Genomic DNA, 24426 nt, shown 5'->3' with positions numbered 1-24426 from the left:
CCACTTCCCTTCGGGCCCTCTGGTGGGTTGATCCGGCTCTGTGTGTTGTATGGATTTATGTGTAAATATTTTGACTGTAGGTAAAGTAGGTCTGTGTACAACCAGATGAGATTTGCATATGACTATAACACGTAGTACTACTGGTGCATTAAGCGTTTATGATTGTGTCTCAGTTCATTTGACACATTTTGAAACCCCTCATGACAGATGTGTATTAACACAACACATGTCGATCCTGCGAGAGGCGGCTGCTCGTGCTGCTACAACATCTGACATGATGAGAAGCGACGCTCCGATGACACGTCGGGACGATCAACAACCTTTCCCGGGGCCCGTGCGCACGTTTAGGGGGAAGCACACGGCCTAGCGGACCGCGGTATGGAAAGCAGGCAGCGAACACAGCGGGGCCACGGTGACATTTTCCCCTCCACATGCAAAATCATGCAAAAGGTAAATACTGAGGCGGAGGGATACAAACACCACTGCTACAACATGGCCGTCACCTCCGTCATGTCCTCTCTCGCGGGCGCCCGCCCACCTAGGCAGCAGCGCGACTCTCCGATTGGCCGGCGGCGTCGCACGTCCGCTCCCCATTGGCCCGGCGGCGCGTCCGTCACGGGGGTGATGTGGATGACGTCGGTCGTTACACTGGGTTCACTGTTATCGCCCGGGTGGACAGTAGAGTTACTTCCACGTTAAAAAATTGGAATAAAATGCGGGAGGGAGGATTCACGTAAACACAGACGCCGCGTCAGCTGCAGTGGTTTTCAGCGTTTCTTCGTGAACACGCGTCGGCTCCGGAGCGGACGGTTCCACGCGTGTTTGTGGGGGTTTTTCTTTTTTTTTTTTTATCAGCAATATTTCAGGGTAAGTGGAGTGATACATTTCCTTCCTGCGTCTTCCCCTCTCTCCCCCCCCCACCACCACAGCCGTTTGCTCAACGGTTTAAATGTCAAGTAAATAAGCCACACGGGGCTGGTTGATATCTCTCGAGGGGGGGCAGCGGTGGTTTGTAGTTATACATTGGAACCAGTGTAATGGGTGCTGCAGCTCAGTGGGGCCGAGCTACGAGGAGAGGAGAGAGAGAGAGAGGAAGGTAATGGCTGACTCGTACAGTGGAAGACTTGTGAAATGGCCTGTGTGGAGGAGCAGCTCGTCCTCTTGCTCCGTGCATCTTGCTCCGCTCGCGGTGCCTTCAAGGACTCCTGCGAGTTCTTGGCCCAAATGAAGACACACGACCTCAACCAGCCTGTCAAACGAGACCCCCCCCCTTCAACCACCCTCCTGTCTGCAGCCAGTGGGCCTACCTCCCCACCACCACCTCCTCCCCCAGTCTCCAGACTTCCATCTGTCATAATGTGCACAGAATAGCTTATGAGTCCTGCTCCCACTTTGTTAACAGCAATGTCCTTTTTAACCACACAGCAGATCTAACATTGTGTAATGCTATTAAGGAGAGTGTAACTGTAACATGTGAGGGAGCTATTGTTCAGAAGCCCTGCTCTGCATTCGCTCTGCTTCCCTCCAACAAGAGCCTGAAGGAAAATCATATTCTCCTGGTTTAAGTGCGTGTGTGTGTCTGTGTGTGTGTGATGAGATTTTGGTTATTAAAGTAGCTCAGATTGTGTACAAAACTCTAGACACCTTCTGGTTCCATTCTCCCCGATACCGATATATATCGATACCTGGACTTTGCGTATCGGCCGATTCGATTGCCAATGCATTTACGAATTCATAAATTGCATAATGTATTTTAACAGCTGCATGCTACAAACCCTGTATGGAAGTGATGGGTGATCGGATCAGGTTAAACCTTTTGGAAAAAATACATACAGAGAATGAATTTAATAGAATGAGTTTGATTGTAATAACGGAAAAAACACCCACAAGTGAATACATCTCATATTACACGACAATTACTTCCTTTTAAATAGCTGTTAAAGTGCAGCCACGGTTTATGAAAATACACGTCACTGTTTTACCTGTGGGACTTTCCGGCGTGAACTATTGCCAAGTTGCTGACATTTTATCTCGCTCTGGCTAACGGTGCGCTGCCTGAAATCACCTTTTTCTTCGCTGCTCTAAGAACAGTGCGTGCTAGTGGCAGTACGGTGCAACTGCTGTTTTGGAGCTGCGAAAAAGATGGTATTTTCAGGAAAAGAAATTCCAGTTTTATCTGCAAATAGACAGATTTGCAAATAGACAATGGCTTGGGTGCATTTGCATAGCTGTATTTACCATAAGTATTCTTAAACATATACCCTCCAGCAACCTCTGTCAGACTCAAATTAGGCCACTGGTTTGTGATTTAAACTGGATTTGTGTGTATCCAGTGGAAATTAGCTTGCTTGTGCATTAGAAATTAGCAGCCATGTTTTGTGTGCGGGCGCCATCCCAGGGTAGATAGCAAAGCTGCTGGACTTAGAAGTAGGCCAGTTTGACAGAGTGATCCACCTCTGTGTGCCATCCTTACAGATGGATTCATGTCAACATCTGGATGCAGTGCAGTCCCTCTCAGTTTTGTACCAGCAGTGTGGTTATTAATAAGTTTAAAGCTAGGTTCTGCTAGTCCTGAAATGACTTATTGTTTGAAATGCAGAAGTCCTGTTTCTCTGCCGGCCTCACAGCAGATGCAGGCTGCCTAAAACCCTCCCATCAACAAAACAGTTTTATTAAAATCCTGAAAATAACAGTGTTATCGGAGCTTGCAGTTCCTCTGTGTATGACTTTGAGCTGACAAGGCTGTGAATTGTTGCCAGGATGAACAAAATTATACTGAGGGTTTCTCAAAGTCTACGGCAACAATACCTTGAGACAGCATTCGATTCCTCTGTTGTTGGCATCATTTATAGCTTTGCAATTTTCACCTTTTCCCACTTGGTCACATAAAGTCTTGGTGCTTTGACAAATAAATCAAATAAAACATAATATTTGTCGAGACGTCGTGGATGCATAATACATCAATACACATTGCAATAAAAAACCATAGAAAAGAAAATTTTCCTTTTCAGTAAGTGAAACCAGAGAGGAGAGACCAGAAGAGATTAGATTTTTAAAATAAGAGAAACTGACAGCTGTACAAATTTACAATAAGTCTTCCAAGTTTCATTCTTTTATGTTGGCTAAAATATTTTATTCATGTCTAGAACCTTCATTTATTCCATTTTCTCTTTGCTCGGAAACTGCATTACCTTCAACTGCCCTCTTGAGAAAGTCGGTGATAATCGTTACCATTTTCCATTCAGACCTGTTAACAACAAGGCTCACAGGGACACTCCACTCAAAGACTTCCGCAGCATTTATTGGGGAGATGTTCAATCTCAGCAACAACTGTTTCTTTTTTCAAGTTTCCTTAAGTAAAATGTTAAACCCCTATTGTCTCTTTTAGTATATAGGCAAGAAAATGGACACATTCAGATTGACAGATTTAAATGATACTTGAGAAGTTGAAAATAGCTTAGCTAAGTCTTTTTTTAATAGCAGTCACTGTGTAAATTGTCTCTTCCTTAGCAATATTTGTAATAGTGTTTGTATTGACAGTAGCTTATTGCCCAGTAGAGACATACCACATTAAAACAGGGACTTTTATATGGTTCAGAAAATACTGTGATATTATTCAAATTGGATGGTGTAGAGCTGACAAGAATTGTTGGTGAATCAGTTAGGAGATCGAGAGAAAATGTTTTGAGAATCGATTTTTCTACCGATTTGATTTGTCACCTTGGACCTTGGAAAATCATCATGGATATTTTCCACTATTTCTTGACACCTAATAAACAAAATGGTCAGAAAAATCACAATAGTGTTAACTGATAATAAAAATGATAGTTAATGACAGAACTAATATTGTCTAATGCTTCTCTGCAACATATAGTTATGAATCTTTCATCACTGTACGGTCCTTGCTGTTGAGGTGTAGGGCTCATATAGAGTCACAAGAAGATATGAGTGCAGTCCTGTCCATCTTCGGGAGCAGTGATTGGGCCATTAAGGCCGTCCTAAACCCCCCATCCTCTCAGAGCTGTGGATGGTTAAACCCCACTGCAAGTCATGTTTGAGGCTCTGACCATTATTTATCTCATGGCTTTGGCCCATTTCTTTGGCTAGTGCGTAATCCGCTAAAGGTCACTGCCACTAATTACGCTACTCCAAAACAGACAGATGCCCACCCTGAGCTTGATTGTGCTCTGCTTTTTCAGAAGAATATTCAAGGGTTGCATAACCATCACTTGGATGATTCGAGGGGCTTATGTGTGGATCTATTTTCTTTCTTTTTTGTTTTTTTAACCAGACCATAGAGATAATGAGGCAAACGGGTCCCAGCCAAAAGTCATTAAATTGTCGCCATTATAGTCTTCTATCTATTGTCTTCGGATTGGCTCTTTAGATTGACTTGTAAACTCTTTTCTTCTTCATCTATCTGCCTCCTGTTTGTCACAGAGTGAGCTTGGTTTGGCTGGATGCAGGCTCAGTTAAAGCCAAGCGGTGACCTCATTATCTTGGCGTCCAATCAGTCCTCTGGCCAGCTCCTAATTGAGCCATCAGCGCCTTAAGGGGTAAGAGGAAGGATGAGCGTGTCAATTACAGTAATGAGGGGACAACCACACATAGGGCAGTCAGAGAGGGACGGAGGCCATACACAAGCCTTGCAGTGTAACCCCATTCTGGTTAATTCAAGCCTAATCAAAGATAATATTGTAGCCTAACAGTGGGGAAGTCAGTGGACCCAATAAGGAGGAGCGTCTCTGTAATCATTACCCCGTCTAGCAGTTGGATATTTCTATATATCTTTTTGGGATAATCATTTGGATTTGGTTCCCAACAGTTACAGCTAATGAATGATCTGGGGTGGTGCCCAGCGCTGCTGCGAATACAGTTTTAATGCGCAAAAGCGCCATTTTGCCACAGCACAAACTACATCATAGAGGGTGGTGTTAGTTTAGCAGCCTATCAGAAGCAAGTGTTTGCATATGGATGTATATCAGTATTGGAACATTTTTAGTCCCTTATATCAACATCTGCCTCAAGAAATCCACATCAGTTGGGATGTCTTGTCTTGTTTTGACCAGAAACTCAATCATATTCAATTTATAACAAGATAATAGAGAAAAGCTACATAGGAGATACTCAAAGCTTGATCTTCAAAAAATTACTAAAATCATTAATCCTCTGTAATTATGGAGCACTTAATTTAAACCTCCCGAACAACCACAATTAGCATTGCTCTTGACTAATGAATTATCGAAGCTAAGTGTATGATTATCATATGAATAATTGTATATTGCATCCCTATTGTAAAATTAGTTCCCAGTTGTAGATTTAATAAATATGCTAAGTTGCTTTCATTATTTTTCATTCATTTGTATTCAATACAATGTATTAACTTAGTTTTAGTTTTATAAATATTCATTCAAGACACCTGTGATACATATAAAACAAGAAGCCTCCGCCAAGGCCAAACAATTCTACACACGATTGTCTAGTTCTAATAGCAAAAATATAAAAGAAAAAAATGAAGTGGTCTGATAAGCTGAATTATTTAATTGTCATAAAACATAGTAAAAGACAGTGAAAAAAACATCTAGGATCCAAGTCTTAAATCACATCTTCCCGTCCAGGCCCCGTCCCTCCACCAAGTTTGGTGGAAATCAGTTTTGTAGTTTTTGCGTAATTCCTCTCACAAACTAACAATTATACCAACAGACACAACAGTCTTGAGTTTTCTGTAAGACTTCAATTTATAAGCTCTGACAAAGTTGTTTTATCACTATTTTTGACATAAATAGTTTAAGTCCAGTAGGCCAGTTGGCAGTTTGACCAGTTTCCTTGGTTCTCAAGGCTTCGTCATTCCTCATTGTTTTCATTTCTTGTTTTATAACCTTTAGGACCTTTTACACAAGCATTAAGATGGAATTCTGAATATAATGAATATAAAGAATACCAGGTAGTGATTCAGAGCACACACGGTGAAGGAGAGCCAAGAAGTTTGAAGCTGGTATAGTCATTAATTTCCCTCCTCTGATGCCATACGTCGGTTGAGAGTGAAGTAAACAATGGAATGTTCCACCTGACCTGTGATCACATCCACATCTGTGTTAATACTTTTAATAGTCATCCACAAAACAGGTAATCATCCTATTGCCATCAATATAATTTCATTTAATGTGAACATTGATCTTTGCTTTTGCACTGCAGAGCAGCCTTGTGTCATTGAATCCATTATTCCTGTTGAAGGTCTTCAGCCGCCCAAACTGAGTTTTATTCCCTGACATCCTTTTCATGGAGAGCTCCTCTCACCTTGTCCTTTAAAAAAAAAAGGAAAAAAAAGACATTGATTATTTCAGTGTTGTCAGTGAATGCCCCTAAGGGACTGAAGTATTACATTTGTGGAGTCAAAAACTGCTGACTGTTTTCTTGTTCACATTGCGATGACTCATCTCAACTAAATCTTAGTTCCATGTAGGGCTGCAATAAATTAATTTAAGCACTGATTAACCTAACAACTGACTATGAAATGTTAGATGACAACTCAAAGGGTTTTGTTGAATAGCTCATTTGTATGTTATATTTATAAATCATAATTTATAAACCCCTGACAGGTGTCATGTCACATAATGTAACTTGTACAAAGGTGAAATTAGGGAGTTCTGGGTTTTGCGAGCCATTGTGAGAAATGTATAGGATGTTACATATCTCCTAACATTTGGACCTTGGACGAGAGCCCGACCGATGTGGATGTTTGGGGGCTGATGCCAATGCAAATATCAGATTCAGAATCTGGTTTTATAGGCAGACTGAAATGCTGATACCAATATGTCTATGAAAGGCTCATGTTGGCCAATTTTTTTCGGGCAACCGATAAATCGGGCAGGCTGTACTTTGGAATCTTGACAGATTCGTTGTTGTAAATCAATGCTTTGGGTAGAAGGTTGGGAGTAATTTTGGGTACAGTTAGAAAATAAGCAGAAACTTTTGGATCAAATGAAAAATCAGTTTAATTGAGAGCTCTTCTCCTGGACATGTGTGCTGTGTGGTGATGGTGAGCCTGAGAGTGTATCAAATTTCTGGCACTGTGCTGGTACCTAAACTGAGTCACCAGCAAAATTACGCTGCAGTTGACCTTGAACTTTTATGTATTGCGATTGTTTGAACGGCCTCAGATACTGGAAGATGGTGACTTTAACCTGTGATTTTCCTACAAAGTGTTGACTGGATAGATTCCTCAATCATCTGTGCCCCCCTGCCCTTATAATCAGACAGTATTGTTGTCTTCATTGTTCTCAGGGTTCATTTGACAGAACAGCACAGATTACTTTGTCATTTTATTATCATTTTCTCGCACAGCAAATTAATTATTTTATGACAGCATTAGGTAATCTGATGTAGATATTATCCATTTATTTCCCTCACATGTCATGCTTTGACGTTTGTCTCTCTCTCTCTCTCTCTCTCTCTCTCTCTCTCTCTCTCTCTCTCTCTCTCTCTCTCTCTCTCTCTCTCTGTCTCTGTCTCTGTCTCTGTCTCATGCAGGAGAGCAGTGTCCTCCTCCTCGCCACAGTGGCTGCGAACAAACGATGAACTGAGGACCTCCTCGACCCTCACACATTTCTGCAGTCTGCACTCCTCACTCGCTGCTGTCGACCACGTTGCCTCACCACACCTGGGCAGAGAAATGCGTGTGTGTGCCGTCCCTCTGATGAATGACCGTGCAAGTGTTTTTGGGCTGAAGTAAGAGTAGTGGTCTGCACTTCGTCTCTCAGCCTCAGAGAGGCACTTCTCTACTTGACTGACTGCGACATTTGTCTCCACAACTGCAAAGCATCATGGGTAGGAAAAAGATTCAGATCCAACGGATCACAGATGAAAGGAACAAGCAGGTGAGTCTTAATTTATCTCTCATTTCATTTTCTCTTTATGTCTGTAGCCCTGAGGATTAAACAAAAAACTTTAAAATACCTAAAAGTTGACAGCAAATGTCAGATTTATAAACTCACTGCGAGCGAGTGAGTGTGATGATGACGTTTTTAACACGTGACAGACACGAAACAGAAAAAATATAACGCGTCTGATCCCAACAATCCCCTGCTGCGGTCTTCATATGGAAAATGTCCCGGACACAATCTTCCGGACATTTTCTGGAGTTCATGTCTAAAAATGGCTTTACGCTGGGGTCGAAAAGTCTGGTTCCACTTTATGACTTGACCCCAATGGATCTTCAGTTTTATTCCGGTCTTGCACAGTTGACTTATTCTGAAGCTCGTCTATTGTTGATTTATTCATGTTTCATTGTCCCATTCAGAAATCCATATTTCCTGGAGCGAAATGTCTCAAGTACTGTAACACAGGCTGTCCTTGAGAATTTGCCTCTGTCAGTCCCATTTGTTGCTTCCTGTCCTATCACTGCAACTTCTTCACTAAATTTCACAGCAGGGAGGATGTTGGACGGGTGATTAGATGAGTCTGGCTTTTGACAAATAGTTTGCTTTGTGTCACTTCTGGAAAGTTCAGTTTCATCACACTTTGCCTCATGTTCTCAGTCCTCCATGTTTTTTTTTCATCATGTGTCAATTTGTTCCACAAGTGGCTTTTTTCAGTCCTTCTGCCACACAGCCCAGATTTTCTACAACCTTCAATATTTTCTGGTCTTTTAGATAGATCCACATTTTCAGCTGTGAGCTCAGCAGCTTTGTGTACTTCTTCTTTTTTTTCCCTTGACCAAGATATTTTGTTTGCTTACTTACAGTTCTAGGAAACTGTTCATTTAGCATTTTTAGGACACCAGTGTGTTTCAACCTTTGCTCTGGCAACACAAAAACATCTTACATCAGACTGTGTGTGTTCCAGTAATGTAACTGATTATTTTGTATTAATTACCAGACTCCAGAAAGATTATTCATAGGTCATCAGCTCTTTCTTCTCTTGAATTTTCAATTTCATTTAGATTTTTAACCATAACCCTGATTCATGCGTGGATAACAGAAGGGCTGCATAAAGGAAAAGTATGAGAGACTAGAATAAAGACAGATGACCAGAGAAAGCTCTATAGAGATATTAAATCAGGCTTTTTACCTGAACTTTTTTTACCTTCAGTGAGTCTGTGGCAATACTGCAAAGCACAAAATATTTAACCTTAAATTAGTTAAGTCGACTTAACCAGAACTCATTCTTTCACCCCCCCACCTTCTGCCCTGTCTCCTCCTCTCCAACTTTCTTCACTGTTCTCACTCAGGTGACATTTACGAAGCGAAAGTTTGGCTTGATGAAGAAAGCCTACGAGCTGAGTGTCTTGTGTGACTGCGAGATCGCCCTCATCATCTTCAACCACGCGAACAAGCTGTTCCAGTATGCCAGCACAGACATGGACAAGGTCTTACTCAAATACACAGAGTACAATGAGCCTCACGAGAGCCGGACCAATGCAGATATCATTGAGGTAAATCCATCGCTTCAGTACTCTAAAATTTATCGAAAAACTCTTATTCCTGTCTTGCCATGTTTATACATTTCTTGCATACTGAACCATAAAACAAAAATAAATTCCTCACATCTTTGACTGACACTCATTCCCTTTCTTTTACACTTTCGTAGACTTTGAGAAAGAAAGGCTTCAACGGTTGTGACAGTCCAGAGCCGGACGGTGAAGACTCCATCGACCAAAGTCCCTTAAATGATGACAAGTACCGTAAAACCACAGAGGACCTGGATGTTCTCTTCAAACGCTACGGAGTAAGTCGTCCAACCTGCATGTGACACTTCATGCTCCTATCCTCCATACAGAGTATTAGGGATGCAATGGTGTGGAGAAACTCTCGGCAACACCGGTGTTACAGATTATACCGGACATTTTCCGAGAAAGGACGTGTGTCACTGCAGTCAGCCTCACACTTGTGGTGTTACTTCAAGGTGTGTGTAGATTAGTAGGCAATTTCTGCAGATTGTCTCATCGATGTCTTCAGGTTCCCTTTTGGCACTCATGCTTCTCGCTTCGACTTCAAACCCTCAGTGTTGTCGGTCAACTCTCCCCTCATCGTGTGATAAAAGTCAACTATTCTCTGACGTGACTCTGCTCTGCTCCATCAGATGGTAGTTTTTCAGTTAAAGGAAATAGGCCCTGCTGCTGATACGAGAAAATGAACCAAATGAGTTTAATGCCTGGAAAAAAAGTTTTATAATTGTTGAGTGTCTGAACACTGTGTAAGACGGGTAATCTCGGTAATTACTATTCTGCTTTTCTCAATTGTATACTCGGACGCTTTCTGTTATTATTCTCTGTTTGTTTGTTTAGTCACAGGAAACCACTTCTGTTGTGAAGTTCCTCTCTTTTTTTCACACATTTTGTTACAGAGTCCTTTGCAACATGCCAGAAACTTTGGTGTTGGGTTAATCAGTCAAGTTCTTACTTCAAACGTACAATGATCTATTTTTCTTTACTAACCAAATTCAATAGATCCTTATCAAAATGTTCATGTTGAGTGTTTATGTTCATGTTGAGCATTTAAGAATTCACACAAAGCTATGTGTAGATTAATGTGAGCTTCAATGCAAGTCCATCAAAATTACAATACGTTGCCCAAACATGGCTTTGTGAAAGGGTTAGCTTGTAGGGATGAACTTTCAGAGATGCTCCCTGAGTCTGATGCTCCCTGAAGCTTTACAAAACTTTAAAATGAGCCTTTCGGCTCCTTGTTTAGCAGTTCGGTCCACAAATGCAGTGTTTTATTCATTGTCGTCGCTCTCACTGCAAAGTTAAGAGCTCTAAAATCTTCTGCACACGAGCCTCTCTGCACCAAATGGCCGACCGACACGTTCAGAGCTGGTGCTTTTTCATTTGACAGTCAAAGAGCCAGAGATTTCCCTCAGGAGTTGCTGGAGACGGTTCCACGGAGGAGGCCAGAGACACGTCTCAGAATGAAATGACAATTCGTAGAGTAATGTGTAAACAAGCAACTGTTTGCTAACAAGTTCATATCAACTGATCTGTCAACAGCTTATTTTCACTGCCACCAAGTGGACAACAAAAATCAGTTAATACAGGTTTAGAGGTGAAAACAGTGATGTTGAAGAAACCTAGCGGTGACTTTTCACACGGTTTAGACTGAAAGTAAAATTCCCTCTTTCCATTTCGTAGCAGTCGACGGCTCCCCAGACCTTCTCCATGCCAGTCACAGTCCAGGCGTCCAGTCAAAGCACACTGCAATTCAGTAACCCTGGCAACGCACTGGTAACTACCTCCTATGTAACATCATCGTCTCTCACGGATACCCACCTCCTGTCACCACAGCAACCAGCTCTTCAGAGAAACACGGTGTCTCCTGGGTTGCCACAGCGACCAGCGAGTGCAGGTGAGTGAGCGATTCTGCTGAGTGCGGCAAGATTCAAGTCGTTTTTTAGAGAAATTGCATATTATTGTAGGTAAAGTTTCAAAAACAAATTCTAATGTTCCCCTTTTAGTTCAGCCCATTTTCTTCTTGTACACTATCTGAACTTAAATCCACCTCTTGTTTACTTCCTCAACAATAACTTTGTAATGATTGTAACCGTTATTGCCAGTTGTTATTCGCCGTTGTTAGGTAACCACGGACCTACAGTAGATATCCAGCCCCTTATCTTTACATGTAATGAGCTGAGTAATTCCTCAGGGAGCAGCGTACATTCTTTTACTCTAGACTGTTGTACTGTGTTTGGCTTTGGTGAAAAACTACTTGCTGAACCGCACTTGAGATTTTTTCTTAATGTCCCTTCTAATGTTTTGATTATCAGTGCATAGCTGCATCATACAAACAAGTAGCACTGAAGTTAATACGTCTTTTCCTGCCTCTGTCTGCTGTTCCACCTCTCGCCTTAAAAGTGCAGAGGATTTGTTGCTGTTGTGAACGTGTCTGTGCAGAGAACCTCCCGCTGTGTTGTGCATGTGTTGAAGGCAGACAAGTCCCCTGCCAATTCTCTGGATTTTACCCACAGGTCATGTCTGAAAACGGCTTAAGTCTTCTGTTTACCTAAGTGAATATTTTTCTTGAGTATTCGAGATTCAAAGATGAACAATATGCCCAGTGAAATGCAAGATGGCAAACTGTAGCTGTGCTGAAAAAGTGCAATGTGCAGTAGAGAATAATAATTAGAACAAGTGCCAAACGAATGGTTAAAATGAGATAAGATCAAAAAATGAAATATTTACACATGGATGTCTGTATTTGTCTGGTCTTTTTCTATGAAACTTGTACATACACACACAATCACATACACATACTCTATATTTGGGGATTTCCATTGACATCTGAGCTTTCGATTACATCATAACTTCTCTTCAGAGTTTTGTGCCACTACAGTTTCCTTCAAAACGTCATTTTCAACTTCATTTTTAGATTTTACTACCAATAGTAGAAATACTGCGTCTACACCATATTTCAGAAAAGTAATTGACCACTGATTTGTGGTGGCTACAATAATGATAATCCTTTCTATTAATTTAATCTTTCAACAATAGGTGCTCTTCTGGGAGGTGACCTGAATAATTCAAATGGAGGATGCCCAAGTCCAGTCCGTGAGTACGATTTTATTTGTTAAGAACCTGAGCAGGTTTTATTCTTTAGTTGTTTAGTTTGTAATCATCCTAAATCCTCTCCAAGGTTCCTCCACGGCACCATCAGAGATGATGGTGCCGTGGAGGGACCAGATGATGCCATAAGTTTCATCAACAGACATGAATAGTTTTCCCAGTGCTTACCCTCAGAAATGTAGTTCACTTTATAGATATAGTTCTAACACTATAGCTCATGTACATTTTTTTGTTTCAATTGAAATATGTTTTAGTTCTTGTTTTAAATGTTTGTATTTGGAAAATGTGTTTGTGTACTTAATTTTATGTGATATTTAGAGTAAAAAATATCTTATTGATTCAATATGATAGTTATTAATTGCAGAAATGTAGATATTTCAAACAACAGATTGTATCATTTTAGAAGGATTAATATAAATCAAACCTCTCTAACACAATGAGGTTTCAACATCATCTAGTTAGGTCTCATTAGATGTGGATTTTACTTTCTGTTGGCTTCTCAAACACTTAGATTCAGTCCAGATTGACATTCCTTTTCATTTTAGAGCCTCTCGGAATAGATTCATTTTTTTCTTAACAATAATTTGAGTGCACACAGCGTCAGTCCCCCGCTGTCTCCATTCACCTGTTTGATTTTCCTAACGATTCCTGTCCATTCACACCTCTGTTTCCCCCGCAGCTAATGGATACACCAGTGCCAGGGCCTCCCCAGGCCTCCTCACCGTTTCCAACGGCAACAGTCTGGGGAAAGTAGTTCCAGCCAAGTCTCCACCCCCACCTCCCAGCCCCCAGATGGTCAACAGCCGCAAGCCAGACCTCCGAGTCATCACCTCACAGGGCGGAAAGAGCCTCATGCAGATGGTGAGCTTAACCAAACTGAGCCTGTTTCTGTCTGGGTCCTTTCAGTCAACATTGAATCCTGGAAATAATGACACCTTTTTATAGGATTTAACTGTTCTCACCTCTGTTAAAAAGCTCAGTTGGGTGAGATTGTTAAAAACTAATGATAACAAAGTGAATCATATCTGAACCTAAAACCTTGAAGATTAGATCGGAAACATTATGAGTTAGACAATGACATTTTGAACTGAAAGTGAAATGAAAATCAAGAATTAGTTTGAAGGTGAACACTGTGTTAGAGGCTGTTTGCCATCATTTTTGTGTTTTTTACATTTAAGATTTCTGCTGCATACTTGAGGTTCAACATCTCATTATTTACTCTGGCAAAGTTTGTAAAGTCTTGGATGAATCATCAGCTCCCACTGACATACTGATGTGTTTTCTCATAACTGGGCTTTTTCAGAAGTCTTTGAACTAAACACACACTCCTTTTTACTCATAGCCACTGTTTGACTGTGTCATAACCACCAACAGATCATGAAAACATTTTTTTAGTAGAGATTCAAAGTTCATTTTTGACCTTGGAAACAGAATTTGTCTGAACAGCATCACTGGAGGTTTTAACAAAATCTTCCCCAAGCTGTTGTTATCAAGTTTAATCAATATTTTTATTCTTGCAATGGATCAAATGATGATTGTTGTCTCGTCTTTTTAACGATTCAATTGAGTATTTGGTTACAAACCTGGATCAGAGTTGTAACCCTGTCTGTTACCACCCTTTGCAGACAGAGGATGAGCTGGAATTGGTAAACGAGGTGATTTTCCCCAACGTCAGTCACTCGCATGATTCGATGATTATCGACTGTCCACACATTTTTAGCATGGTTACGAAACTGTACAAGAGCTTGTCATTGTTTTTGGTCTTGCTCCACTGACATTTCTTGAGGTAGTCTTCACTTTGTGGTTCCCACCTTGACTGCATGTCGTTCAGGGCTCATGGTTGTTTTGTTTTGTAGAGTTGGGATCGTGATCTTCTCAGAGAAAAACGTAGAAAGGTTAATGTCATACAGACCTTGAGAATTGTCCTTGAGTGTTCATCAGTTTTCAACGAGGCACATTTCCTTCATCTAATGATACCACTGAAAGCATGGGTGTCTTTTCACTTGGCATCATGGAGCTAAGTGCCACAGAGCATGTTCCCCTGTTCACTGACACTCACACCGACTCTCATTCTCGCCATCACTTAGAGACGTTTCAAAAAACAAACTGGAATTACATTAAAGGCATTTAACTCAATCTTCTGCTGCAGTTGCATCTTACATATGTAGCTCCAACGCTTTTACAACAAAAACTTACAACAAATAAAACCAAATCTTTAGTTACAGCTTTCTAAACTTGCTACTTTTTTATATGATACCATTCATTGTGCTGCAAAATATTCTTATTCACACTAAAAAATATAACAAATTAAATCAGAATCACATAAAACAACTTAGTGAGTGAGTTTTCCAGTAAAATCTAATTTTCATGTAAGATGAATTTACTCGGAGAGAGAGAGAGGGTGGATGGCGGCTGCTGATTTCTGCTGCCGGTGCCGCATGATTGTCATTTCTCGTACAATTCCACTCAAAGTTGTCAGGTAAGAATCTCATTTTCCACAGGATAGTGATTCATTTTCATCACCCTCACCCAGCCGCCCTCCCTCACTTCTTCACAGAGGCAGTTAATTGAATCTGGCCCTTCTCTCCAGTCTAACGTCCCCCCCCCTCCTCTCTCGGCAGCGTAACACTCATAACTCTGGCCCAATGTTTCCTCTCAGGATGATCAGTCTCACAATATGAGTAATTCCAGAGCAGAATTATTGCATTTTTGGCCTTTTATATGCAGACCTTTTGTTTTTTCCCCCTCTTACAAAGAACCTCATTTTGCTTTTATCTGTGATATAACTCAGCCGAAGCAGGCTCTGGTGTATTGTGCTTCCTCTGAGATTTGTGTCTTCCAGCAGTGCTACGTCATAATAAAACCTCACAGTAACAGTTGCACAGATCTAGCGGCGTGTCTGCTGCAGCTGTTTAGGAGAATCACTGAATATTTTGTCATCTAAATGTCCGACTTAATGTACAAACACTGAGCAGGCAGCAGCTTTGACCCCCGTTAGCCTTCTCTAAGAGTGAGGGATTGAGACATTAAAAAGTAACCATTGTTGAGAGCAGCCAGGCAGGAGACTGTAAAGCCTTTAGTGACATCCACTGGAGAAACATGAGATTAGCTGCACACTCACTTACAAGTTAGACTCGATCCTGCAGTTGCAAAAAAGCAAACAAGTCACTTCCAGCTTGTTGGAACTGCCTGAACAACTGGAGAATTACTATTTACTTCAGTAAATTTATCTAAGTTTAGTCAATTAGTCAGGCAACAGAAAATTAATCTAAAAGAGGCTTCTAAATTGGTGTCTTTGTGTTTCTATTATTTCACTGTGGACATTTAATTTCATTTATTTCTGAAGGTAATTGTGGTCTTGAAATTCAGGGTTACCAACAGCTCACCTGGTTGGACTCTCCCACTTTCACACTTAATCCTGTCCCATCAAATAAAGACTATAATGCCCAGGAAATATATTTAAAAATATTCTATGGATTAAAACATTAAAATCATTATAAGTAATATATATTTAGATAATGTACAACAGTACAGTCTTTAGGGACTTTTAACATAATTTCAAGCTTGTAAACTTAACTTAAAGACTTAATTTGAAAAGGATGCAACTTTTGAAAAATGAACCTACCTTAATACATACGTGAATTGCCTTTTAATGTAAAGTCTCCACAGCGTTTATGGCTCAAAACAAGCAAACTGTTTTTGATGCATGTCATCACGAACCTCCACGAAAATCCATTTGCGTCTGAGATTTACTTGACTTGGTAAATCATTATGAATCCAGCCATTAGCTCATTGTCATTCCCAGCATGTCGGAATTTACATTTTTAAAGTCTTAGCTTTAGCTTTTGTTAGCACGTGTAGGTTAGTGCTTAGGTTTCTGCGGGGTTTAACATGTCATTGACCTCTCTGGCAGAACGCCCAGCGGCTGGCGGCTGGAGCCCAGGTGGCACAAACTCTCACCACGCCGGTGGTCTCCATAGCCACACCGAGCCTCCTGGCACAGGGGCTGCCCTTCTCCGCCATGCCCACAGCGTACAACACAGGTGAGCTCAACATCCTGTACGAGCTCAGGGAGTGATCATGCACTTTTAGCTAAATGAGAAATCAAGAGTTTTGTTGTCTTGGTTCTTTTGTCCTTCATGCTCTCAGAGTACCAGCTGACCAGCGCGGACATCACTGCTTTACATGCTCTGGCGTCTCCTGGTGGCTTGTTGCCGACTTCATGGCAGCAGCAGGCTATTTCCCAGCAACCGCAACAGCAACAGCAGCAGCAACAACAGCAAACACAGCAACAACAGCAGCAGCAGCAGCAACTTAATCTTGCATCACTCAGCAACTTGGTGTAAGTCCATTCTTTCATTTCTCATCCCTGCAACTTCAAACCTGGTTTTTGAAAAGTTCTGCCATCCCTCTCCTCCGGTGCCGGGGATGACGTTGGTGGCGGTGATGGAGATTAAAACAGCTCTCAGTCTTTTTCCTCTTAACGCTGAAATACTTTACTATTGACCCTCCCATGCAGCGTGCATGCTCTCCATACCATGACCTGATATGCAAGCAATTCACATCCCTCTCTTAAGTGAATTGGTCTCTTCACCAGCATCTCACCATCTCAGCGTCTTCATAACATCAATCTGAACATGATTCAGTTTTTCTGGAGTTGATGGGACTTCAGCAGGATGCAGATGCAGTGTTTGGAGGAGAAAGAGAGAATGATTTAAAGTAAAAACCAGAGCGATACAAACAAATAAATAAACAGGTTATTATTTATACAGTTAACTAGTCCCAACCTTATACACGGCTCATGCATGGACACTATTTCTTTAAATTCAGTGAACTTCATAAAGGTTTAGACAGTTTAGAAGTTTGACCTCCTTGCTCCTATTAAGGCCCTGTTCAAACTTTTTTTTCTCAGTCAGACCTGAATAGATAACTGCAGTCTGTACTCAGCCGTTGAGAACATTGTTTAGTGCAGCATCAGCGTGATGAAGTGCTGCTGGTTTCCATTTGGGTTTCGGTGGCGTGAACACCAGATCCTTGAAGTGTGTTCTCTCCTCTTGTCCACAGCATGTGGGGCGTGGACAAACAGAGCAGCGAGCTGTGTAGCCAGGTGTCCAGTCTGGCTGCCAATCTGAGGTGAACAGCCACTACTAGTGTGTTCGTATGTGAAATGTCATGACCTTGTCTGTAGGGGGGGTTGGGTGCCACTTTTTAAAAGGCTTGTGCCATAATGGCAGCTTATACCTCTCATTTAGTAACTAGGGCCAGGAGAATTTCAGTAAGAGCTCATAATAGAATTTTAATCATTTTTAATTTTTAATCTATATTTAATTTTATTGTAGTTATGAAATTTAGTTTAATGTTATCTTATCATTGTTATAATTTTAAAGGATATTCATACTCTTAAAATAAAAGACGATTCACAATCTAGGTTAAAAATACAAATGCAGTTCTCTGCATCTTTATAAATGTGGCAACTAGTCACTAAGTCAAGCTTTTTACAATTTAGCATTTTATTTTATCTTTACTGTTTATTTATTTTTATTCAACTTTAGGGTTGTGGATACATTTTAATGTCACAGTACAAATTAGGCAAATAATTTGAGCAGTTTTAAGGTAAACTGTGAATTACTATTGTTAGTGAAGTAAAGTAAAATTTGATAAATAGCAACTGTCCATTAGTCACGACTACAGTGTATTTTAATAATCAAAATTAAACCAATTAATGCAGTAAACATATTTAGCAGTGGTAACGTATATGTTATAAGAATATTTCAGTTTTCAATCTATTTGTGTGTAGTCAAATAATTTTATTTCCCCTGTTATCAGATATCAAACCTTTTTCCTTATTTCCTTCCCTCCGTTTTCATGCTGCAGCACCTGCAACATGCACAAGTACAGTGGCCTCTAAGGACCAAACACATGCAAGAAGAAAAGCCCAGTGCTCAAAATCATGAAATGCTGCAAATGCTTAAATCAGCACAAACAAAGAGTAATGCACTCCAAAATTAGAAACAGTACAAATGCATCATTTGTATGCTCTCCTTGTTTTTTAATCTCGGTCTTGTATTTCTTTCTGTCTTGAGGGGAAAGATTCAGTACATTTGCTGGAGAAAGTTTGTCCTAGTTGTTGACATTTTTGCATGTACTCTTGTGTGCAGTTTTATCCTTAAGGGCCACCGTACACACTATTTATAAAGACAGAATTAGAAAGATCCTCACTGTCCTGATTGATGAGTTTATTCTCGTGTTTGTAGATCAGAAAAACCACATTTATGACATCTGGATTTTTAGTAAAACTTGAACCAGAACCCAGCAGATTAGTTTCTTTGTGTTCTCAATCATTTGTAACATTATTGCTGTTGTTGACGAAACCTTTGCTCGCAATAATGTTTCACACTTTTCTCCACACATGCCTTCTAATCCACCTCTTCCCTTTTGATTTGGGTTCCAACATTTTTTCTCCCCAGTGTTGGCTCTCCGTCCAACCTGCTCTTGGGTAGAGATGAGTGGTTGGGCCGGTACTGTATCACACTTCCTTTTTCCTGTGTGTCTGTGCGCTTTTGGCTGCCCCCCCCTTCCCTAAGCATGTGTGGTGCTGTCTGCAGTCAAACAGGAAAGAGACCTAGTTCAGGTTTACGCCATTTTCTCTAACCCCGAGATTATTTTCTGTTTATCATTTGTAGTTTGTTCACATCATGGCTGACTCACGGCGAATCACCCTGTCACACCAATCATTTCATGCTTCCTGGGCTGTTCTGTTGATCTGTTGGGAGCAGTGGGGGTGTTTACTTCTGCTTTGAAGAGGCTCAGAACTGACTGGGCTGTTGAATAATTGAGTGTGGCTTTTCCCTGTCGGTGCTGTGCCTTGTAATGTGGGTTTTTGTCTTGATGCGAGTCGCTTTCCAGCTTCTTATACAACTTTGTCAAGTCGTTAATCATTTGTCTGTTTTTTGTCCTCACCTTTCCTCTTTGCTCTGTCCCGTATCTTCCATTTTCTTCCCCTCTCTGTCCTCCGTGATTTTGTTCCCAGGCCGGTGACCCATATACCTCAAGGCGCCATGCTGACCGTCAACACCAACTCCAGCGTGTGCATCAAGTCGGAGCCCGTCTCGCCTGGCCGTGATCACGGCAGCGCTTGCTCTCTTCCTTCCTCCAACACACCGTCCTCAACTTCAGGTGGAGCCATCCTGAGCGCACCGCCGCAGTACCCCGGCTCCCTGCTGTGCCTGGAGCCCCCGACCGGCCGCTCGCCTGCGAACAGCGTAAGCAGCAACGCCAGCTCCTTTGAAGGCAGCGATCGCGACGACACCGGTACAGCCGGCGGCGGCGGCCATGGAGGTGCAGGAGGAGGCGGTGGCAGCACGGCTGGCTCTACGGGTTCAGCAAACCGCTCCTTGCCGCCTGACTTCAGCTCCTCGGCTGATCTCCTCAGGGTGTCAAACGACCCGGAGCAGGAGGGAGGGAACGTGAAGCGCATGAGATTGGACACCTGGGTCACATAGATGCACCAGCACCGTTTCTCTGCACCCCCCCCCCCCCTGTGAAGTTATGGTGACACTTAAACACCCACAACACACACACCCACTCATCCTTACACCCCCACTGCCCCAACCCACACTGCCATGTGACACTATCCTCATGCATCTGCCTCTTTCCAGAATTACACCACTCACCTGCGTCACCCAGACTTATGAGGCTTTGCCAAAATAAGAAAAAAAAACATTTAAAAAATAAAATAAAAATCTCGCTCTGAGTGAGGGAAGGACGGTTTAGTGCTCTGCTGGATATTTAGACCCCTTGAATAGAGGGACAGTAGATTTTAAAGCCTTCTTGCTTGAATGGACTCCCGTATAGTAACTTCTTTTTGTTAGAAACAAGGCACTTAGCCTTTCAATCTGACTCAACAGTAAAAAATATTCCTCTTTCACTCGCTTTCTGCATCACCTTCATGTATTTACATTGAGATCTGCTGCATTGTTCTCAATATGGTCCGTGGCTTGTCAACGCGATAGGACTTCTGCTGTATGACTCGCCACTTCCTGCTTCTTTGAAATCCGTTGGGATTGTGTGCTGTCCATTCTTCAGTAAGGCACTTGTAAACTGCACTATTGGAAATAACTTAATCCGGACACCTTGAGGACTGAGCATCTGTGTGACACTAAACAGACTCAAACAGGGACTCTAGGTGAGAGTTTTACCCAGGCAGGCCCGAGCACTCAAGTGGCACTTTGCTGCCGTGGAGTTGAGCACTTTGCCCGAGTGCCAATATCAACCTCTCTTTAGGAATAAGAAAAAAATGCCAAAAGCCTCTTGCACGCGGTGCGGGGACACTGACGAGTGATCACTCACAAAAACCGGCGAGAACTAGAAACTTTTGATGCTTTTCGAGCGTTGAATTTGTCGTCACTCTCTCCTCGGACTGAGCGCTCCTCCCGTCCTCTCGCTCATCGCCTCTGGAGCTCAGATGGAAATTGTTGCGCCAGAAATCCAGCCACAGTCCCTCAGCTTATTACCAGGAGTAGACGCCATCCAGTTAAAAGCATAGTACAAGTTTTCTGAGCCTCTGGTGGCTTTTTTCGAGGTAGGGAAGTATTTGGTTCCTTCAGTCCAAGTGTTCTTTATCTGTTGGTATTTAAAAAGAATAATCTGTTTTGAAGGTCTGTTAGTCGTCCAGAAGTAGGAATTCTGACTTTGTATAAAAATCACTCCTTATACAAAAAGCTTTGATGTCCTCTTTAGCTCTCTATAGCTCTCCTTAGCTCTTTGCTGTGTTTCAAAAAGTGAAAGGAAAAAGACATTTTCTATATTTCTACCGCTTCAGTTGGCGACAAAGTACAATAGCTTTTCAGCTTCAACGACGTGTATGTACATATGAATATATTTGCATAGACTTTGCTAGGTATCCCTAAAAACAAGCAATGTGTTGATTCTCAGTGGATCTGTTTGCATATACGAGTGTGACTTTGATCTGTTTTGAGCTACGGTGCAGGGGCTACGCCACACTAGGTAGTGCTGGTGGATCAGACGTGTTTCAGTAAACCTATTTTATGCTAGTGTTGGTGGTGTGTGCACTTTCTGTCTCTCACTCACCGAAGCCTGCTTGGTTGTGGTGTCATCATATTCTCCCACCACCCCCCCCGCCCTTTTTTTAAAAACCCACCAAAAGTAAAAGTATCCACCTTAACATGAAGTCATCATTACGACACTGCCATTCACGTATCGTGTACTTAAAGAGGTAATACACACACACTTTGCTCGACAGAATCACGTTTAATCTTTTCCACATTAACCAGACACAGATTTTTGCCTTTTTTCACTTTGAAGTTAAGTCAAGAAATTGGCTAATAAGTGCTGTGTTTGTTGTTCAATTGTATATTTTATAGTACAAATTAGTTTTGTCTGAACCATTTCAAGTTTATGTATGAGTGTGTGTGTGTGTGTGTGTGTGTGTGCGTGCGTGTGTGTGTGTGTGTGTGTTCACAGGATGTTTATACGTAGAAACAGGAAGTCTCTCCCCTCGAGTTGACGCCCTCGGTGCAGACTGTTTGCGTCGGCTGGTGTTTGTTGACTGTTGATTATCCACTTAAGCAATGCTACACTTTTAAATGTGTGTGGGTGAAATGATGCTGCGATTAGTCCGAGCCCCGCAGTGCAGAGAGTGGAACCACAGACGCTGTGGGTCAGTGGAGGATATCACCTCGACGTGTGACCTTTTCACGAGGGCGAACTGACGCCTAATGCCAGTCGATGTTTTCCATGATCAGCTTATTTCTCCGTCCTACACTCGACAGCGTGGTGTTCAGCAGTTTCCTCTGCTCATTTCAGGTCATTAGTGTTCTTCTTCTGTCAATCAGCACTGGAAAACAATTCAACCAACTCTTTCAAAAAACCAAAACCTCATGCTGGAGAGTATTTAACGTTTGAATTGTTAAAGGAACTTTTGGGAAACTCACTTTCTTCCCCAGATTTTGACGAGAAGCTGAAGCTACAGCAGCCGGTTAAATCAGCAGGAAACTGGTAACAAACCCACCAATCAGCAACTCTGAGGCTGACGTCTAATGCTGCATTCATGTTATATCACTTAGATAGTAAAAGAAAATCTGAGCTAAAGTGCATTTCCATCCACTAATCCATCCTAATGCAAATATTAGGAGTTGAGTGCATTAGGATACAGAAACAGTTTGGTTTGCCCCTAGTGGTGACATTTTTAAGAAACGTCTTATAATTATGTTTTCTAAAAATGTCCCCTCTCAGTTAAAACTAGATTCTGGTAAAAATATAAAAAGTCATCTTTTGAGTCTTATCTTGACTCTTCAAAGAGCCTCTAAGAGGAAAAGCTGTTGGAGAAGGAGGGAGAACTTTTAAGAGGCTTAAGAGTTTCTTAATCAGAAAAAGAAAAGAAAAATTGAGAATGTGTATTTTAACGTGGATGGAAACGCACTTCGAGATATCAGACATTTCTGACAGTGACGATATTTTCCTCTTGGTGAAAACTACAAAGCTAATGTTGCTCAAACGTTACATTGAAATTAAATCCAACATGAACTCTCATTCAATCGATTCAGTTCATTTTAAAAGGTGCTAAACATAACTTTGTTTTAAATACATGAACTCACAACAGTAGCTAATTTAAGCTATTTAAAAGACGTTTGGAACGACAGGAGTTTCTCCTGACGACATGAGGGACGAGCAACAAACTTCTCGTCAAACTTCTCGGCATTCAAGTGAATTCTGTTTCCCCAAAGTGTCAAACTATTCCTAAACTTGAAAGATTGGACTGCTGAGCGGCACCAGCCCTCACGCAGCCGACGATCTCCTCTGCTACTACGCCATCATTTGCATTTTAAACCAGTTAATTTCCATGGAAACTCCTAGTGGGCGCTGATGGTTGACTGAAATGTGACACCACACTGATTGGCTCTATCTTCCTGCCGCTCGCAGGTTCGCTCATGTACAATAAGGTTCTGTCAGATCTAGCAGTGTAGTCACGAGACAATCTATATGAGAAATGAAAAACCTGCACCCTGTTACTTGTTGTGTACAATGTTTTTTAGAATCTCACTATTTTTGGATTAATTTGTGCTGGTGACAGTTCCATTGTCTGTTATTATTATAATGATATTATTATGGAGCTTTTATTTTATTGCTATTTTGTGTAGGATAGCCAAACTGTTTTTTCATTTTCTCTCTATTGCGTTTACCTTTCTTATCATAAACATATAGTACTGGTTTCCTTTTTTGAAACAACTTGCTGAAAATTGCACGATCAGTTATTGTGGTATTAGCAAATGCAATGAAGGAAGGAAATACCAGTTAAATGCTGCAGTTTTAATTAAGATATAGAATATATTTATAAAGAAGAAAAAAAAAAACGAGAGAAAACAACTGAAATTAGTAATTCATGAAATTTGAAACATGTAAATGCATGGGACACAGGTAACAACTAAAGTCATGTTACGTACAGTAAAGATAAAGGACATGCATCACAAATGAGTTTTCAAAGGACTCAGAATAATGTAGCATATGAAATACTAAAGATGAAATTTATAGCTAATATATTGTGTTGAGCTAGTCCGCTTTGGGTTTTTGTTGTAAAGAAAATATTTCTTTTTGTTGTTTTTTGAGAATGATATACAGTTTGTGTATATTTTCATATACAAAGTATGCACTGATATGTAATTGAAATTCTATACCGCTTTTACAAAAAGTGTTTGTTGTACCAAAGTATCCAAGTCCCTTGAAACCTTATCCTTTTTGCGTATGTTTTACCGTATTTTATATATTAAATAGACAAATTGAGTGAAATGAACTTGAATCTGTGGTTTGTTTTCTTCTCCCACATGAAAGAGGCTGTTTATTGTGTAACCTCC

At 41.2% G+C, this 24426-nt stretch overlaps 1 protein-coding gene across 6 annotated transcripts; it reads left to right on the top strand.

The window, feature by feature from the left end:
* The first annotated feature begins 626 nt into the window (after positions 1-626).
* Positions 627-24371, top strand: LOC117770570 (myocyte-specific enhancer factor 2D homolog). Of its 6 annotated transcripts, XM_034600145.1 has the most exons (13): positions 627-867; positions 7531-7877; positions 9230-9433; positions 9589-9726; positions 11129-11342; positions 12485-12541; positions 13236-13417; positions 14182-14211; positions 16470-16599; positions 16706-16898; positions 17621-17689; positions 19024-19074; positions 19587-24371. In XM_034600145.1, exons 2-13 carry the CDS (start codon positions 7824-7826, stop codon positions 20056-20058), a joined length of 1794 nt encoding a protein of 597 aa, XP_034456036.1. In that variant the 5' UTR covers positions 627-867; positions 7531-7823; the 3' UTR covers positions 20059-24371. The 6 variants fall into 6 exon arrangements, with proteins under 6 accessions (XP_034456036.1, XP_034456038.1, XP_034456037.1 ...); XM_034600147.1 differs by lacking the exon at positions 19024-19074; XM_034600146.1 differs by lacking the exon at positions 14182-14211 and having other exon boundaries at positions 628-867.
* The last annotated feature ends 55 nt before the right edge of the window (positions 24372-24426 follow it).

Source organism: Hippoglossus hippoglossus, chromosome 11 (assembly GCF_009819705.1).
Source record: "Hippoglossus hippoglossus isolate fHipHip1 chromosome 11, fHipHip1.pri, whole genome shotgun sequence".
In the NCBI taxonomy this organism is placed as follows: Eukaryota; Metazoa; Chordata; class Actinopteri; order Pleuronectiformes; family Pleuronectidae; genus Hippoglossus; species Hippoglossus hippoglossus.
Note: the sequence above shows the minus strand (reverse complement) of the source record. Positions and strands in the feature narration are given on the sequence as shown.

Coding starts and splice junctions, on each gene's coding strand:
- LOC117770570 (XM_034600145.1), top strand. CDS start 7,824: ATGGGTAGGAAAAAGATTCAGATCCAACGGATCACAGATGAAAGGAAC. Junction 16,600..16,705: donor GCCCACAGCGTACAACACAG/GTGAGCTCAACA, acceptor TCATGCTCTCAG/AGTACCAGCTGACCAGCGCG. Junction 19,075..19,586: donor AGAGATGAGTGGTTGGGCCG/GTACTGTATCAC, acceptor TTTTGTTCCCAG/GCCGGTGACCCATATACCTC.